Below are 16,677 nucleotides of genomic sequence, written 5' to 3' on the forward strand. Positions count from 1 at the left end.
AGGTATTGTACGCATTTGTACAATTGTACACCAATAGCGATCTAATGCTGCCCGTAGCAATAAATATTTGAACCTCGAACACAAGCTAGCAGCCTAATATTCCGAGCATGAACTTTAAAATAGTAAGTACTCTTTTCATTAATACAGGCGTTTTCAATAATGCTCACGTGTTAATTACTGTACACTGTACAGTGTTGTGACACTAGGCAATGTATGGGTAGTACAGTACTTTAGGGTAGTACTTCTGCTGGATTAAGAGTGTGTACATCCACACTCGACATGACAACAAATTCGTCGAAGTTATGTTTATAAGCTGTCTTCAAAAAATTGTCATGTTGCAGTAATACTCGTATCAGTATAGTGTAGCTGTGGCAGCAGTGTCTCCACGCTTAGAACTCGCTAAATCTTCAGTTTGGAGCCATTAGCTGATTTATAACAATCAACGGTGCGTTCCCAGAGCAAATAACAATATTTACGACCGTACATTTGAAAAAACAAAATCAGCATTAATACGAGATTCCACTATGTGCCATCAAAAATGATGCGCTCCATTTTGGAGGCCTTTCGGGCTAATCTTGCTGCTTTAGCGACATGTTTCCGCGGGACTACGCGCAGTTCCAGTTTAGGCGATGCGAATTTCTGACGTAATTTTTCGACGGCTTCTTGACAGTCAGACACCACCAGGACTCTATCAAGCGCATCCTGACATTTCCTCATACCAACCAGGATACCGAGCATGATAGCCTTTTCTTTGACCTCAGTGACGGAAGTCGAGCTGGATACATCCAGGAGGGGTAAGGCAGTGTTGGCCGTATCATTCGGCCCCAGATAAACGGCGATACCGGCACGAGCGTCCCGGAAAAGACCAAATGTTTTCAGAGAGCCGGTGGTTTGTACAGTGTACAACTGGAGAACGGCACTGGTGCGATGGAGTTTAGCAAGTGGAAACGGGAACAAAGGAAACGGGACGGATCGATTGATTGGTCTTGCGGCAGTACGTCCGATATTACGAAGAAGAAACATACCTTATTACGAAATTAAATATCGATAAATTCTTCTCTAGGGGCATCTTCGATTTTTTTATAGAAATAGCTCCATAGAAACATTATACGCGGAAGCGATAATAATAATTACTTGTATTACACATTTATAGTTAGTAAAAACTTTATTGGTAAGTGATAATTATACGTTGTTCTTACAAATCGTAGCAATGTCGTAAGTACGTTGTGGATATTTCTGCTTATTAAGTTTTATTCTTCAGTAGGACATGGTGCCGTCGCAATTTAAGTCGATTAACGCAATTTAAGCGTCGTCGATTAACGCAATTTAAGCGTGAAGACTGTATTTCTGTTTTGTATAATGATCTGTCAAAAGTATAATAATATATTTATATTTTAAATGTACATTCTGTACCATAAAATACGTATACTATAATTAAAGTACAGAGTACTTGCATTGTACTCTGTAGTCTTCAGTAAGGTATATCGAACATTGGTTCTGAAAAATGTTTATTTAAGAAATTTATTCACACCCGGCTTTCAAATTTAAAATTAGCCAACGCTAACTTTCGGCTATTGGATACCCAGAACTCATGTTAACTCATGTTACGTGCCCAGTACGGCTATAACGGACAAGTTCGAAAGAAAATATCTAATTGTTTTGCTTTTAAATGAATAAAATATTCCTGGCTCAGCTATGCAGCCGGTGTACCTGATCTAGCACAGTAAAAGACCAAAGTTCCGGGAGCGCCGCGCTCACCCTCAGTAGTGACGATAAAGTGGCAGTCAGCATCATTTAGGGAATCTAAATAAGCATAAAATTAAGCCCACATCTACTCTCCTGCTTTGGTCAAAATTGTAACTAGCGCACATTGCAGCTCGGTTCTAAGTCCAAATACGTAATAGTTCAGTCAAAGATCAGACCCTGACTCAAACAAGCGCTTCCCTTTTCCCCATGGTGCCCGGCAAGCATCGCTTTATCTCACGCATTGGATCCAGATTAACGCGGCTGGGAGAACGTATTTACGCAATGTGACCAACAAATTAGGCAAAATTCCTTTTGAACCACCGCTTGTCTGACAACAAGAGCTAATTATTCTGTAAAGTTTAACGGCAACGAAGGTATTTAACGGCATCGGCATATAAACGCCGACATGACGGTTTGGTTTCTGTCGATCTTCCGAACACTCAGCGCACGAAGTCATCAGCGGTTTTTCGGTTTTTTACACTTTTTATTCCATTCTCTTGTCATGGAGAAATTTATCTTATCCGTTACTCTGTTGTTGACCATGCTGTCCTTCTCCGTTGCCCAACAATTCCAGTTCAGCAAGGTAAAGTACTATGGCGTAAAGGTAATCGTTTTGTGTCATCTCATAGTTAGGTGAGCGAGAAGCTAATACTCCAGGCACAATGACAATGCTGCATATTTTCCAGGGCTGGACGCCAGGCAAGCGTAGCGGCCTCCCGCAACCCGGTAAGCCAGCAAAAAGATCTCGATGTAGATGTTTAATTGCCGCGCAATGTATTCTGTATCTGTGTTTTCACGAGTTTAAGGGACACAAAATCCCCCTGGGCCGCCGCACTAGGCGTCGGCTTCTTTAACATCACAGAAGCCGACGCCTAGTGCGGGCGGTCCAGGGAGATTTTGTGTCCCTTACACTCGTGAAAATACAGTAAGTACATGTGCCACTCAACAGGCCCTCCCATAGCGGTGATGCCGACTGGAGAAAACGCTTTAGTGGATGCCAGTTTGTTCACCAATACCAGACTGCAAATGGACACCGATGAGCTTTTGGGCTTGTGGGCCATTCTGAAGCCCAATATCATTGACCAGAATATGGGAATTTCGGCAAGTGGAATTTTTTGCTCTCTGCTGTATTCATGGTGGCCAGTAGTAACATTCGGTAATCTCGGTAGGTGTTGCCGCCTTCAGGCATTAAGGGAGACTTCAAATCTAGGATGTTGGCCCGGAAATAGCTGGATAATGCGCTTGTCATCAATAAGTCCGCACTATGTAGAATGTTTAGACTTTTAAACTGCTAAGTTCTGTATATGTTAGCATTATATTAATATTGCACTGTATCTTTCAACAACTGCCCTGCTGCTGCTGTTATTTGTCGATGCTTCGGGAACGTGCGTAATCAGAATAAATACCACCGGCTCATCAAGTATGTTCGAATTGGGTTCTTTGAGCTAAAATTATGTACCATGCAAATTTCGACATTTACATATATTTAGAAAAACAATATAGGCATTTGCAATTCAGCTCCAGCGCATTTGTGACGTGTTGACATGTAAACCGATCGACTGGTTGAGAGAATGCGCTTATGCAGTTGCACGCCTTTTTGACAAACCTATGTTTTTAATGGCTTTTACTGTGGTCTTCAGCAATAAATGACAAAATGATAAATGATAGCATGATAAAATTTGCGAGAAAATTAATGAGGTAGTCAATCAGATTAATTCCAGTTAAATTAATTCTTCGTCACTCTTTTCCCCAGACGCCAGCCACCGTATGCTCTGGCAACAAAGTGTACAACAGTAAAAAACGCAGACATTTGTGCTAGGAAAACATTATCAGTGCGTGAAAAACCTTACAACAGACACTCATAAAAGCAGTTAAAATTCAGAGCATTAGTGAATCACATTTATTATAAGCACGATTCTGACCTACGAACAACTACTACAATTTTACGTTCAAATTGTCACCCAAAGCGCAAACACGCTAGCCATTAGCGTTACAAAAAGAAGGCCAGGGCGGCTAAATATTATATGGTCAGCTCCGTTACAAAGTTCGGTTGTGCACATGCACACCGTTGCACCTTTTTCCGATCGGCATTCATTGATGTTTGTTCCAGGGACACCGCAAGCGCGAATCACATTCCCACTGACCTTAGCCTTCACACAGGTGTTAATCGCGCCGAGAGGACTAGAGCACTTCTGTTTCATTTGTTCAGTAATGTCTTCGCACGCTTCCCCATTTTGGCAGGTGTAACATGAAAATCCGTTGGCCACTATAAAGCCGAAACAGTGGCGTTACTGTCTGTCACTTCCCCAGTTCAGGTAAATTAGTAGCTTACCCGTAATAAAACCTAGTATAATCAGAATGATTCCGCTTGTGGTGATAACCAGCTTTGCCTGTAGTTTCGGCATTGCAATGATAAACTATTTTTACTGTTCCCAATGCGGAACTTCAAGTTTTGTGTAGAACGTCTTATACAACCTACAAGCGCGGTCGGAAGATAACAGATTAACAGTGCGTATGTTCCTGTGGTAACTCAAATATTACTAGTAATGATAATGTTTTCAATACAAATTACTGCATGTAGACGTAAAAGTAATGTAAGCATTAATTTGTAGAACTGCATTTAAATGGCAGAGGATAGTTTAATTATCAGCGTACAATGCGAAAATTCACCTGAAGGATTACATATAAGCATTTTACGCTTTTTACATAGCTTTTTTACATAGACAAAAATTGGGGTACAATACACAGCTACTTTACGTATTTAATACAAATTACGATGGAAGCTGCAAAGGAATTTTCTTTCCCGTATGCGGCGTTTACCCAGTGTAAGCGGATTGGCAAGGCAAAGAATCAGGCGAAAACAACATCTTCCGTGGGAAATACGGGCAGCTCCGTTGGGATTATTTCTAGCGCGTATAACGAACCGGAACTGCACGAACAGCTGCAATTAAAAATCGGCAAGCTCTCCGTGGAAAAGGCTAATTTATTGAACAGAGTTGCATCCTTGGAAAATGAGGTGGATTTACTAATTACCGAGCGAGAAACTGCTGCCCACGCACATGGTCAGCGTATTGAACTGTTGGAATGTAGTCTTGATTTGCGACAGAAAGATTTGGAGAATAGTATGATACAACGTTCAGAGCTCGAATCGTTTTTAGTGGAATCCCAAGGAAAGTTTAGTCAACTGGAAAAAGTCTCCCAGAAGGATGCTCAAGATTATCAAAACGGAATACGGGAAAAAGATAATTACTGCGAAAGGTTAGAGCAAAAGGTTACGCAACTACAACTGGAGATTCAAGAAAAGGAAAACTGCTACAAAGAATTGATTCTGCCAAAAATTATACCAGAGGTTAAAGAAAGATATCCTACGGATGCTGATTGCGGTGATTGTCAGAAACGGAAAACTGAGACTGAGCGAACGCGCGAAGAAAAAGAAATTCTCCAATTAAACATTCAAAAGCTAATGGATGAAGTTGTAAACGTTCGCAGAGAGTCCCAAGCCAGAGTCGAGCACTACGAATCAAATGCAAAGTTTTTAATCGAGAGCGTAAAAACAAAGGAATCTGCAGTTGTGGAGCTGGAAAGGTCACTAGAATCCAACAGGCAGGAGAACTGCGGTCTGATGACAGAAAAAGCCATGTTAAAAGCACAGATGGATAATATTCTGCGTCAGCTGGAAGAAACACAATTAAAGCTGTCTTCCCTGCAAACTGAAAAAGAAGCCATACAGAGTGACCTTTGCCGTAAACTTGAAAAGATGGCTGGCGAACTGAACGCAGTAAGGTTTAATGCCGTTAATACAATCTCAGAATCCAAATCAGAACTAGAGCGCCGGTTACGTGAAGCCGAGCAGAAATACGCTTCTATGGAAAAGGAATTTGAAATGCAGCTGTCAAAACTTCAGTCAGAAAAAAGTGCTCTTAAGGAAGAGTTCGATAAACGATTAGCAGAGAATGGTACACAGACAGAAGAAGAAGGGAAGCGCAGAATGCGAGCACTGGAAGAACGGCTACAAAATGAAGTTCAAGAATGGAAGCAGGAATACGAGAAAATGAAGGACAGCCACCAGCAGTATACTAAAATTGTCAACGAACGTTTGGAACAGCACAGTGCAACATTGAAAGAACGTTATGCTTCGGAAATCAACGAACTTCAAGAACGTGTAAAATTACATTTAGTTACGCAAAAAGAAAAGGATAAAGAGGTGACAAAACTGAAGCAGACGATTTCCCACAAAGAAATCGACTTAAAAAGCGCCAATTCACGAATTAATGCGCTCCAGAAGGAAATCAAAGATTTAGCTGAAAAGGTCACGAGTTTGGATAAAGCGGACAAGGAGAACGAGATTTTAACTGCGGAGGTTAATCGTTTAAAAATGCAGAAGGATCCGGCGACCATCACTCAAACGGTCATCAGAGTGGAACGAGAAATTCTCGAGGAAAGGTTGCAGGAGGAATACGCAGAGAAACTCAACAAATCTAAGGACAATCTAAAACAGGAGTGGTATAATCAAATCAAAGAGATTAATTCTAGACATGAACAGGAATTGTACGCAGTGTCTGGCCAGATTTCACAACTGCAGCATGAACGGAACGAAGAACGATTACAGATGGCCAAATGTCGCAGTGATTTTGTTGAGAAAAAACGGCATTTGGAAGAACAAATTACGGCATTGGCCACACAAAGTGCCCATGACAGCAAATCTATACAACAGAAATATGAAATGGAGATGAAGCGCATGGCCAAACTCCACGACCAGATTGTAAAGAAAATAAAAACGGAAAATGTTGAGTCGATAAAAACTCTTCAGAAAGAGCATAAACATGAGATGGAAGATGCCGAAGAAAGGCTGAGAATGGAGCGAAATGTTTTGTTAAGGCAGCACCGAGAAGAACAGCGGAATTTACTGGCAAAGTTAGGTGCAACGGTGCAACACTGCGCCGACAAGGAGCAGATTCAAGAAATTCAATATCTACGTAATCAGAGCGCACAAATGGATTTCGAGCACCGAAAAATTTGCAGCGAGATGCAGCAGGACTTTGATCGGGTGTTGGATCGGTACAAAGTTGACTACAAAACAACGGTCGAGGCGCTGGAAAGACGAATTAAGGACAATAATAATCAAGCGCAGCAGGAAATTGTGCAGTTAAGAAATGCTCTGACGGATGCCGAGATTCATAACCAACACTTAGAAGAGCATCATCAAATCGAAATCCAAAGGATTCTTCGAAATCGCGATACCGAACTGGAGGAGGCGTTGGTTGCACAGGAGGATAGCTTAATGCGGGAGAACGATGCCAAGTTAGAGAAGTACCAGAAGCAATCCGATCTGCAGATCCAACAGCTGGACAGTCAAATGCGCGAGCTGTACAAAGCGTTTGAGCGCAACACCAGTGTGCAGCACGAGACGCATGCTAAACTCAGAACGGCACTGGATCGCAATGATGCACTGGAAACCAAGCATGCCTTCCTTCATAGAAAGCTGCGTCAGTCAACTGACCACTGTCCTAGAGTAGTAGCCAGTGCAGAGTCTTTGGCGCGAAAAAAGCGATGAATGGAATGCAGCTGCTTCCTCCACTATAAAGATGGAAACACCAGTTATTTAGCCACTGCTGAACTGGACGAACACCTCAAGTTCCTAACAACGGAACTTAGTTGTTCCTAACAACGGTCTGGCTTGTTAATCCAAACGTCGATCGAGAATGGAAACAAAGGATACCGATATATCTATATACATTTTTTGCGCGAGGTTTGTCGAACAAAATATTGTATTAGTATAAGACCTTGCAGACACTTTAAAACGAGACCTACTCTGTATTAGTTACAGATTATAGTTCGGAAAAGTAGCCTTTTTTATTTTCAGCAATGCTGCTGCTCTGACTAAAAATTAATGTGACAACAACGCAGTTAAGGTCTACATTTTACCATGAAGTACAACACTTGTCGAAATTGCTGTGGGGCGTGAAGTACTTACTGTATATCAAATTTAAATAACCATAATTTTAATTTCAATCATAATTTTAATTTGCACAGGACTCGGAAATTACGAGCCACGAAAAACTAATGATTTGGTTTTTCAAAACTTTTTCAAAATTTTTAAATAATTTAATAGCAGAATTGTATATAATTGGTTGTTGACTTTTTGTTACTGTGTGGCAATGTGTTAATTGTTTTGCTTGTAGCCAAGTCAGGGATCCAAGAAAATTGAAGAAATTTAATGGGAAAACGAAAACGGAGCCGTGGCCGATGCGGCACTCCATAATCTACACTCTGTAGTCTAGATCGGGTGAGTCATTGCATGTGACTGGTTCAAATGAATCCATCCCATCCAATGAGTGCCGACTTGTAATGAAGCCAGCCATTGTATCTTGATTCCCGGTGTTCGCATAAGCATTAACTGAGATAATGACAGGAACCTAACCGTATGAGTATAATTTAGTCAGGTAACTACAGACAGGCATCGCAAATCCGCATTGTTGCGGATTCTGCACTGCAGGTTGCTTTCATCCACCATTTTGGCATTTTTGACCAGTTTGTATTTTACGATCTACCATCTACCCGAGTTTATTGTTTCAGCTGTTTTTAAAATTTCACTTTGCTATCTTGTTGTAAATCGTAACAGCATTTTTCGCAGATTCAGTGCTTCACTAAATATCAGGTTTCAGTTGTTTCACGCAGACAGAGCTGCACTTGGCCCTGCGAAAGAGTGTGTTCACTGTGTTGATGCCTGTAAGTCTCCGCAGCGATAGCAGTTTCCTTGTCACCTTGTCCTTGGGTTTCTTCCTCATTTCAAGTCATTTTCACTTGATCCCTTTATTTAGTGATAACAACCAGATAGTCCTTGCTTGATAGCTGACTTTCTTTTGAAAGGAAGGTGTTTTCGGGTTGTCAGTGAAGTGCAATAGTTCACTGGCAGTTTTGTGATTATTTACTTCGTGCTTGCAGTTAGCTGTCTGCTGCAAAGATGGGCAATCCCAGTATTCCTGAGGATTATGCGAGGCTGTTTGTTCGTAACCTTCCTTCGACGTTTAGCAGTGAGGTACGTCATTCTTACAAGTTTACAAGCATTTCTAGCATCAGCATAATCGTCTTTTAAACCTGTAGTTTTTTCGCCCGACAGTTCTTCCGTCTTGTTTGGGTATCTGTCATCACATGAAATTGAAATCAGCTGACGACTGACGTGTTGTTGAATAAAATTGTTTATCTACAGGATAAAGTTCGTGAGTATTTTGGCCAATGTGGATTTATACGACGGTGTTTCCTGTTGTCCGCCAGGCGTGACGATTCCAACCGAGCAGCGTAAGAGCAGTAATTTTGGGAAATGAAAATGCATCTGGTCAACAGGGCAGATGGGCCATTACACCGTTTTCGATTATGAAACAGGTACATCTCGTTTCGACATCATAAGGAGGCCGTGGATGCGATTGCCACGTTGGACAAGCAGAATGTGGACGGGTCAGAGATCATGGTTGACTGGGATTACGAAAAAGTGGTCAGTGTGTCTTGCTAATCGCCCTGTAGAAATTGTTTATGCATTTAATTCAGGTAATATTCAAAAGGGACCCATGATCTGCCACGAATATCTGTTCAGTTTAATCGGCAAATTTTGGAATTGGCTGCAAATTGTTGGAACTTTGCAAATTTTATAAAATTTGCCGCTTTTGGCTGACCGAATTGTTAAGTATTTTGGATCACGTTTTGTTTTCGAACTACGGTACAACGCTCTGCATAATCATTAATATTAATTCATCATGCAGGTATTTTTTAACAGATTTCCCGAAATGTTGTTGTTTCAATTTCTAAGAAAACCTTGACTTAATAAAAGAAAATGGACCTTTTTGTGCGACTGTAATTTATTTGATTTTGGTATTGGAAGTTAGGTTATGCAGTGTATTGTTGAATATTTTGTGCACTTTTTCCCGCCAACTGGTGATAACTCCATTTTTCTCTACCTTTTTGATTATGTTATCTGCTCCTTCTGTTAACCAATAACGAAATGATTGTTTTCGATTCTTGGACACTTGTTGATAAATTAATTTCTACCACAGGATACGCATATCACTGAGCGCGGGCGACGGGTCAACGACCCGGAAGTGAATGGGGCACATGGTCCTCCTCGAACGCAGTCAGCTGGCGATTCAGGTGAATGCCGAATACAGTTGGTTAATTTCTATAAAATTTAGCTGATGTGTGCGCTGATTTTTAAGGTATTTTCTCAGACCAAGATCAGGAACTTCCGTTCTTTTGTGAAAAAAACGGACGGCAAGTATGCGTCGGCAAATTGAACGCTGAAGGGTTGGCCAGCCTGCTGGGCGGTGGTTGGACAGCCGCACGCGTACCTTCATCTCCTGGCGGACGGCCGAGTGCGTATTATATTACTTGCTTAAATTAGCAGTTAAATCAAAGGAAAAACATAATATTACTTTAGAAAGAAATGAGATGTTGTTTTTATTAGGGTTTGGACCACAAGAAGCGAAGCGACTGAGTGAGCCGCCTTGATTTTATTTTGATTTCTTTATGGGTACTTCGTACAGTTAGCTCAGATAGATTCGGCAGCAGCCAGTACATATCAATACGCCTGCGCAGATTTCCACTAATTAAAATCGCTTGACGCGTAGCATTGATTTCTTTATACGATCTTTCTTTTACACTCTGACTGAATGCTCTGTAGGCTTCTCCTCGACGGATGATTCAAATGGCGCATCTACGAAGCCATCGTTAGCGTTTCCGTCAAAATTTTCGTCTGGTTACAGACAGAACGGTTGTAATTCTCCCTTTGCAACAGTATACCCGCCCATTGATGCCGCAACAAATGATTCCTCAGCCTGCCCCGCGGCTTCCGCCGTAGATGAAGTGAAAAAAGAGGTAGCCGCTGAAAACACGCGGACTTCGTTTAGCCAGTCAAATACCAGCTGTACCTCACCCTTGATGAAAAGTTCCGCGCCGCATAAAAGCAGATTTGGCTACGTTTCTCCTGTTCCTGTGGTCTTGGACTCCGCTGCTCACCATGAGAGTTCGGAGCTTTCAAACGCGACGGCGCAGAGACCAGCGCGGGGTAAGCCATTTACTACTGAAAAAATTTAAAGTTTTGTTGTAAATCTTGGTTATTTTGTACTTACCGGTAAGGCCGACCGAATGGGGCTTTTATTTTTCGATTTTATTTTAAAACGCTACTCCCGATTTTGCTTTTATATGCTTTTGTTGCAGATACGAAACGCATTAATATTCTGAGAAGCTCTCGCTATATCGCTCCTGTTCCCTCGACTCGAGAAACGTTGAAAACGGAGACTGCGAAGGTTCATAAAATTAGCCCAGCAAGTGCAATAACCTCTAACACGTACGTATAATTACTTCATTGCAGTTTTTATTTCTAAAAACATTGGTTGACTTTTGCGTGCATTATAGGATTTGGACACATGGGCACATGCGTGGATGGGAGACTGAAAAGACGTTCATGGTTCAAGCGCTTTTCCTGGAGGCCATTGCTCCCACGGGCCGATTTTGGGTTGGACAAGAGATGCTGGGTGGTGTGCCGGAAACCGTTGCAAGAATAGCGAAAGAAATGACCGGCTTCTATTCTTCTGTTGTTATACAAGAAGACTTCTACCCCAGCAGAGTGAAACAGCCCGTGGCCGTGCTGTTGGACGTGTGCGAAGGTTATCCGCAGCTGAATGGCATGTGGCATCGCGGCGTTGTTGTGGAAATCCAAACCAAAGGCGATCACATCGTCTTTGTGGAACTGATTGATATTGGCTACGATGAAGCTGTAGAAATGCAATCGCCAAAATGTATTATTCAGCCGCTGTATGAGCGGTTCGCCCAGGAAATTCCGCAAGTCTTTCGGGCGTTGGTTGGAGGGATTTCCCTGGATTCATATGACACACGGATGGGCGATTGTATTCGTAAAGCAGTAAAATTGAACAATCAGCTACTGACAGCCACGCTGGAAACACAGAAACCGTTTCCAATCATCAGACTGTTTGATATGACGTGGTCTATTCCGGTGGATATCACTTGCTTGGTGGTGCAGTTTATGGAAGCTGAAAAGAGTGGTAAGGACAACGTTCGGATTGGAATGCCGGTGTGTGCTAACAATGACCTTAAAGACGACTCGTACGATTTGCTGCTGTGCGACATGGAGGATATGGAGCAGTTCCAGGTATAAAATCGATTTTAAAACTATATAAATAATAAAATAACTGCAGTTTGAAAAATCGTGATGATAAACAGTCTCGCCCATTTGGAAAATAAAAAAATTTACCGCTTTTTCTTTAAATGACTTGGGCAGCTTTTTTTAACGAATCAGAAGTTTTCATTATTATTCTAACAGAAATTAATAAAAAACTCAATAAAATTTAAAAAAATGTCTAATTAATTAAATTAAAAAATTAATCGATTTCAGTAAATTTTTTGTAAATCACGTGATCACTTTTGAAATGAATGGACAGGCTAGAAGAACAGCAAGAATTATACGAAATGATTACATTTCCTCCAGTTTTCTTAATCAGGGATGCTTCCCATAATAGAAATTTCGGACGTATCGGTTTGTGCAAGGGGATCCTTGCTGTAGTGAATCTAAAAGAGGCTGCTACAAGGGGTTCTTCAATGAAAAAATATGCGGTCAGTAAAAATTAATTTGTTAGCTGGCCTTGTCCGCATTAGGTGCGCATGGTTTATGGAAATTTGTAAGCGTTACGAAGGAGATCTGATAATCTCAAATATTTATTCTTTTTCTTTTATCGTAAATGAAAATTGATAGTTCTGTCACTCAAGAAAGTTCATCATTTGCGAATTGCAGGTAACACAGAGTGCAGTGGCTAAGGCTATGGATATCTCAAAGCCACCGGCAAATTTGGTGAGGGGTCAGGTGAACGCGACGTACATCAAGAAAGAACAAGCGTTTAGACGGTGTCTTATCGATCTTGGCGGTAAATTTCCTGACTCTAACGGCAATGTTACTGTGGAACTCCTTGATGTTGGTGGAGTGAATATTGTTCCTCTTCATGCAGTTCACGCTTTGCCGGAAGATCTTCAAACGGAGACTGTGGTGAAGATGTGCCAGCTGGGCCTGGACGATTTGCCGGATGTTGAGCGGATGACCGTCAGAGAAGAGTTGCGAGCCTTAGTGGGCAAGCCATGTGCATACCGAATGCTCACCGAAACTGCCAATGTGTGCCAGATAATGATGTGGAATGTGAATACCATGGCCGTGGTTGGCGAAGGTTTCACTGCTGAGGAGGCGGCGGGTAAGGACGAAAAGGAGACTGGAGACGAAAACATCGCTCATGTATCGGAACTGAAATGCTCCAAAACTTTGAAGCCCGGAGTGGTGGTGGATGTGGCACCATTGGAAGTTCTGACTGGGGAAATTTTTACGGCAGTGGTGGATCAGGCAATTCATAAGGGTAGGTTTATTGGTTATACAGTTGCTGGAGGTCCTTGAGGTCATAGAGTGGCGGTTGCGTCACTTGCCGGGTTGTAGGTTTTTAAGAGTTTGTTATCTTCACGTAGATCTCGCGTTCCGCACCATGCAAGAGACCATTCAGAAAGAGTGTGAAGCGGCATCAGCGCCGGACGCCTTCCCGGAGAAGTATTCCGTGGTTTTCGCTCGCTTCGCCGTGGATAACGGATGGTATCGCGCTGTCATTGAGGCCCACAAGGATAAGACCGCGGAAGTACGGGTGCTGTTTATTGACTATGGAAATCAGGAATGGAAAACTCTGAAGGATATTCGACTGATGGATCGCAAATGGCTGGCCGTTCCACGAGCCACGATTCTGCTGTGTGATGCAAGTACGTACCGAATCCTGGTGTATTGCTGTTTTGACGGCGTTCAGTACCCACCGATTCACTGTGTTTTCCAGATTATATGCCGGCCGTGGAAGAAGAGTGGACCGATGAGGATATAAAGGATATTCGTGGGCTGATTATCGGGAAAGCGTGCCGCTTTGAGCCGGAGCGATGGGATGAAAAGATCGGTGTGTGGTTGGGCCGGATGATGGTTCCCAAGAAGAGTGGTTACGAATACTTGGCCGATGTGCTGGTGGCAGCCGGCATTGCTGCATCGGGCAACAGCCAGGCGTACCAGCAGTTGATTCATCGTTAACCTACCAAACGGTGGACCTTCGCGCACATGACAGAATTTGCTTCCGTTAATGGGGACCGCGTGCTGCTCCTGTCCACTTGTGGTTAATACTTAACACTGGCGGATGTGTTCAGTTTATAACATTATTGTCGTTCTGGACAGACGTTTTGTATTGTTTTTATTGTGTTACAGAGTTCTGTGCTGCCAGTATTGTTATTGGCTTTTTGCCTTTCGTTGTGTTGCCTTTAGTGATAAGGGAAGACTTTTGTTGCACTTTTATGTATAAGCGGAGTATCGTTTTCGGTTTTATTTTGGTTGTCGGATTGTTGGAAAATAATACGGTATTTCGATTTAAAATTTCTTGGTTTTGTTGTACAGAATGGCTACCGGCGCTTGCAGTCATTGCTACAATAAATGGTTATTTCACTGTCATCACTGACAACTGAACCAAAGTACGTACAGCAGAATGAGGCGACACAGTTAATTTTAATGCAACCGTCGACAATTACAAAGACGCAAATATCGGTAAGCCGGAGTGGTACTGTACTGGTTATTATTGGACATAATATTGCGCACATATGCTTCGTTTGGTCATGATCCTAGTCCTATGCACCGCTTTCAAGTTTTTATAGTTCGTCTTTCTTTGCCTGCTCAGCCGTGCTTTCCCTGTTTGGCCTTCTCACCGCGCGTTTTGACAAAATCCGCAAGCTTTTTAAACGTCTGACCTTCTCGAAATACAACCGGCACTTTCTCACCTCTGCGATACAGATGTATTGTTGGGTAATTAGAAATCTCGACGTTGTCCAAATCATTTTCGGTAACATCCAGCTTAGCAATTATGATGCTTTCATCATTCTGGAATTTTTCGGCTAAGAAATTGTAGATCGGCTCCAATGCTTGACAGGCTCCACAGTGAGGAGAATAGAATTCCACGAGAACATCTTTTTGTGACTCGGAAAATAACCTTTTCAAAGTTCACTCGCGTTAATACTTTAACCGGCCTTTTGTCCCAGTTTTTTGGCAGCTTTTGAGTTTTCTTGAATTCCTCAGTTTTTCCGTCTAAAACCTCTTGAATCATTTCTCGCAGTTGATCGGTTGTTGTTGTATTGTCCACCTTTAAGTTGATATCTGACCCATTTGTCCATCTCAGTTTCTCCAGCCTGGAAAATTCGAACCGCAACCTTTTCTTGGTCGGCTTTAATGCCCAGTTTACTGTTCATGTAAGCATGCGTCTTATTTTTGGGGTTTCGCTAAAGATAAACCGCAGTGTTCCGTGGAACTCAGGAGATAACTTCTTGGTAGCTCGCTTTAAACGCTTATACGCGGCATCTTCGGGAGATCCCGTGAAGAAGAAGAATTTACGAATTTTGCCAGCCAGTAAAGTCCGAACATTCGTGTCCTTTAATTCGGACACAGGATCAATAGTTGCTTCGCGTATGAATTCAGCCAGTTGGCTGCTGTTGTACACATCACCACTGTACATAACTGGAGGCTTTCTGCCGTTGGCCACAGCCACAATGTCATCCGTTTGATCAATGTCCTGAAGCGCCGCTGCTCCAGCCATTCCGAAATAGACACCATCCACCATACGCGCGGCTTTCTCGAAGGCGGTACTATAATTATTATAAAAAAATTACTATTTGTCCTTTTAAAATGCGAGCTTTTGATATTAAGCGCAAAAACGAGACCGGCGTAATAATCGTTTTTGGACCATACGGTGTACACCGCATTGTTTACCTGCATAATCAAAAAAGGAGTCGCCGAAGCTGGCGCATGCAGAGTTATGTACTGTACCTGTTGCCAGATGGAAACGAACCAATTGCACGCCACCCCGGAATGTCATGCACCGCCCTCTGCTCTTCCATTGTGTTCAGAATCACCACCGGTTTCACAGCTCGGATGCCGAAGTCGTACAGCGCTTCACTCGTCTGTTCACCAGAATAATGTGCCAGAAATTCTCCGTCGTGGAAGTACTTTATGGTGGGGAATGCTTTGATGCCGTGTTTCTTGGACAGCTCTTTATCGGCTGTGGCATCAACTTTTGCCAGAACTGTGCTTATTGCGTTTTCTCGAAGTTTCGTCGCTGCTTGAGCATACAAAGGTGCCAGCTTCTTGCAATGACCACACCAAGGAGCGTAGAATTCAACAATAAGATCAGGAAACGTGGCGACAGCGGTGTCAAAATTGCTTGCATTTAGAACCAACACGCCTTTTTCTTCCGGAAGTTCATTGAGTAGTTTCTCTACTGCCGCTCGGCGCTTTTCTTGCGCTAAATACGCTTCTGCCTCTTTTCGAGCGGCACTTTTCGGCTTTTTGCTTGATGTCGTGCTGTCTTCGGTTTCGGATGAGGAAGGATGATTGCTGCTGTTTTCTTCGAAAAGGTCAGGGTTTTCTCCAAGTGTTTTATCTTTCAGAGCATCAGCGGAACATCCCGTGCGTTGCGGGAAAAGGTCGCTTTCAACGGTCACATCGTCATGATCTTCCGCGGTAGTAGCAAATGCGGACAATGAAAGAAGCAATAGCAGAACCAAAAACCGTAGCGTAGCCGCCATGTTTACTTACAGTCTTGAACAAAAAGGATTAAAATTTTAAAACATAAAAGTAACGTAATTATCGGATGTTGAAAAGTTTGTGTAAGAAATACTACCTACTACTTCCAGAATAAAAATGACTGACTTCGCAATAATATCACATACTAATACCATTGAGTACTGACAGATGAAACGGTCAAAAAGAGTTTATCTGACCAACAAATACTTAAGCACACAAATACAAATTGCATTAACTATGCAATTAATTTTCCTCGATTATAATGCGATTCTTTAACACATGTTGACTGTTGCTCA

General features: G+C 42.3%; 3 protein-coding genes across 4 annotated transcripts; 2 read left to right on the plus strand and 1 right to left on the minus strand.

Moving 5' to 3' along the window:
- Positions 1-308: 308 nt before the first annotated feature.
- Positions 309-3,178, plus strand: LOC129590155 (uncharacterized). 2 transcript variants are annotated; one of them, XM_055485210.1, is made up of 6 exons: positions 309-794; positions 880-994; positions 1,877-2,329; positions 2,433-2,472; positions 2,696-2,847; positions 2,916-3,178. In XM_055485210.1, the coding sequence occupies exons 3-6, from the start codon at positions 2,153-2,155 to the stop codon at positions 2,973-2,975; spliced, it is 429 nt and encodes a 142-aa protein (XP_055341185.1). In that variant the 5' UTR covers positions 309-794; positions 880-994; positions 1,877-2,152; the 3' UTR covers positions 2,976-3,178. The 2 variants fall into 2 exon arrangements, with proteins under 2 accessions (XP_055341185.1, XP_055341184.1); XM_055485209.1 differs by having other exon boundaries at positions 309-994.
- A 1,157-nt stretch (positions 3,179-4,335) lies between these two features.
- On the plus strand, positions 4,336-14,257 carry LOC129590309 (uncharacterized). The gene is made up of 15 exons (XM_055485463.1): positions 4,336-7,293; positions 7,929-7,932; positions 8,425-8,475; positions 8,696-8,785; positions 8,957-9,045; positions 9,130-9,238; positions 9,795-9,888; positions 9,954-10,109; positions 10,202-10,231; positions 10,418-10,801; positions 10,954-11,083; positions 11,152-11,905; positions 12,545-13,151; positions 13,258-13,539; positions 13,611-14,257. Exons 1-15 carry the CDS (start codon positions 4,523-4,525, stop codon positions 13,850-13,852), a joined length of 5,793 nt encoding a protein of 1,930 aa, XP_055341438.1. The 5' UTR covers positions 4,336-4,522; the 3' UTR covers positions 13,853-14,257.
- A 46-nt stretch (positions 14,258-14,303) lies between these two features.
- LOC129590310 (protein disulfide-isomerase-like) lies at positions 14,304-16,650 on the minus strand. Its single transcript, XM_055485464.1, has 3 exons — positions 15,626-16,650; positions 15,062-15,444; positions 14,304-14,805 (listed from the first exon to the last, which is right to left on the minus strand). The coding sequence occupies exons 1-3, from the start codon at positions 16,381-16,383 to the stop codon at positions 14,483-14,485; spliced, it is 1,464 nt and encodes a 487-aa protein (XP_055341439.1). The 5' UTR covers positions 16,384-16,650; the 3' UTR covers positions 14,304-14,482.
- Positions 16,651-16,677: the final 27 nt, after the last annotated feature.

The sequence above is a fragment of the Paramacrobiotus metropolitanus genome, unplaced genomic scaffold, assembly GCF_019649055.1.
Source record: "Paramacrobiotus metropolitanus isolate TYO unplaced genomic scaffold, Prichtersi_v1.0 Parri_scaffold0000039, whole genome shotgun sequence".
Lineage (NCBI taxonomy): Eukaryota > Metazoa > Tardigrada > Eutardigrada > Parachela > Macrobiotidae > Paramacrobiotus > Paramacrobiotus metropolitanus.

What these genes read in the sequence shown, in the direction of transcription:
- LOC129590310 (XM_055485464.1), bottom strand. Translation starts at nt 16,383, where the DNA reads ATGGCGGCTACGCTACGGTTTTTGGTTCTGCTATTGCTTCTTTCATTG. An exon ending in TCGTTTCCATCTGGCAACAG is followed by an intron (nt 15,445 to 15,625) that starts GTACAGTACATA and finishes TAATAATTATAG; the next exon opens with TACCGCCTTCGAGAAAGCCG. An exon ending in CGAAACCCCAAAAATAAGAC is followed by an intron (nt 14,806 to 15,061) that starts GCATGCTTACAT and finishes AACGCGAGTGAA; the next exon opens with CTTTGAAAAGGTTATTTTCC.
- LOC129590155 (XM_055485209.1), top strand. Translation starts at nt 2,153, where the DNA reads ATGACGGTTTGGTTTCTGTCGATCTTCCGAACACTCAGCGCACGAAGT. An exon ending in AACAATTCCAGTTCAGCAAG is followed by an intron (nt 2,330 to 2,432) that starts GTAAAGTACTAT and finishes CATATTTTCCAG; the next exon opens with GGCTGGACGCCAGGCAAGCG. An exon ending in TAGCGGCCTCCCGCAACCCG is followed by an intron (nt 2,473 to 2,695) that starts GTAAGCCAGCAA and finishes GCCACTCAACAG; the next exon opens with GCCCTCCCATAGCGGTGATG.
- LOC129590309 (XM_055485463.1), top strand. Translation starts at nt 4,523, where the DNA reads ATGGAAGCTGCAAAGGAATTTTCTTTCCCGTATGCGGCGTTTACCCAG. An exon ending in GACGATTCCAACCGAGCAGC is followed by an intron (nt 9,046 to 9,129) that starts GTAAGAGCAGTA and finishes ATTATGAAACAG; the next exon opens with GTACATCTCGTTTCGACATC. An exon ending in ATCTCCTGGCGGACGGCCGA is followed by an intron (nt 10,110 to 10,201) that starts GTGCGTATTATA and finishes TGTTTTTATTAG; the next exon opens with GGTTTGGACCACAAGAAGCG.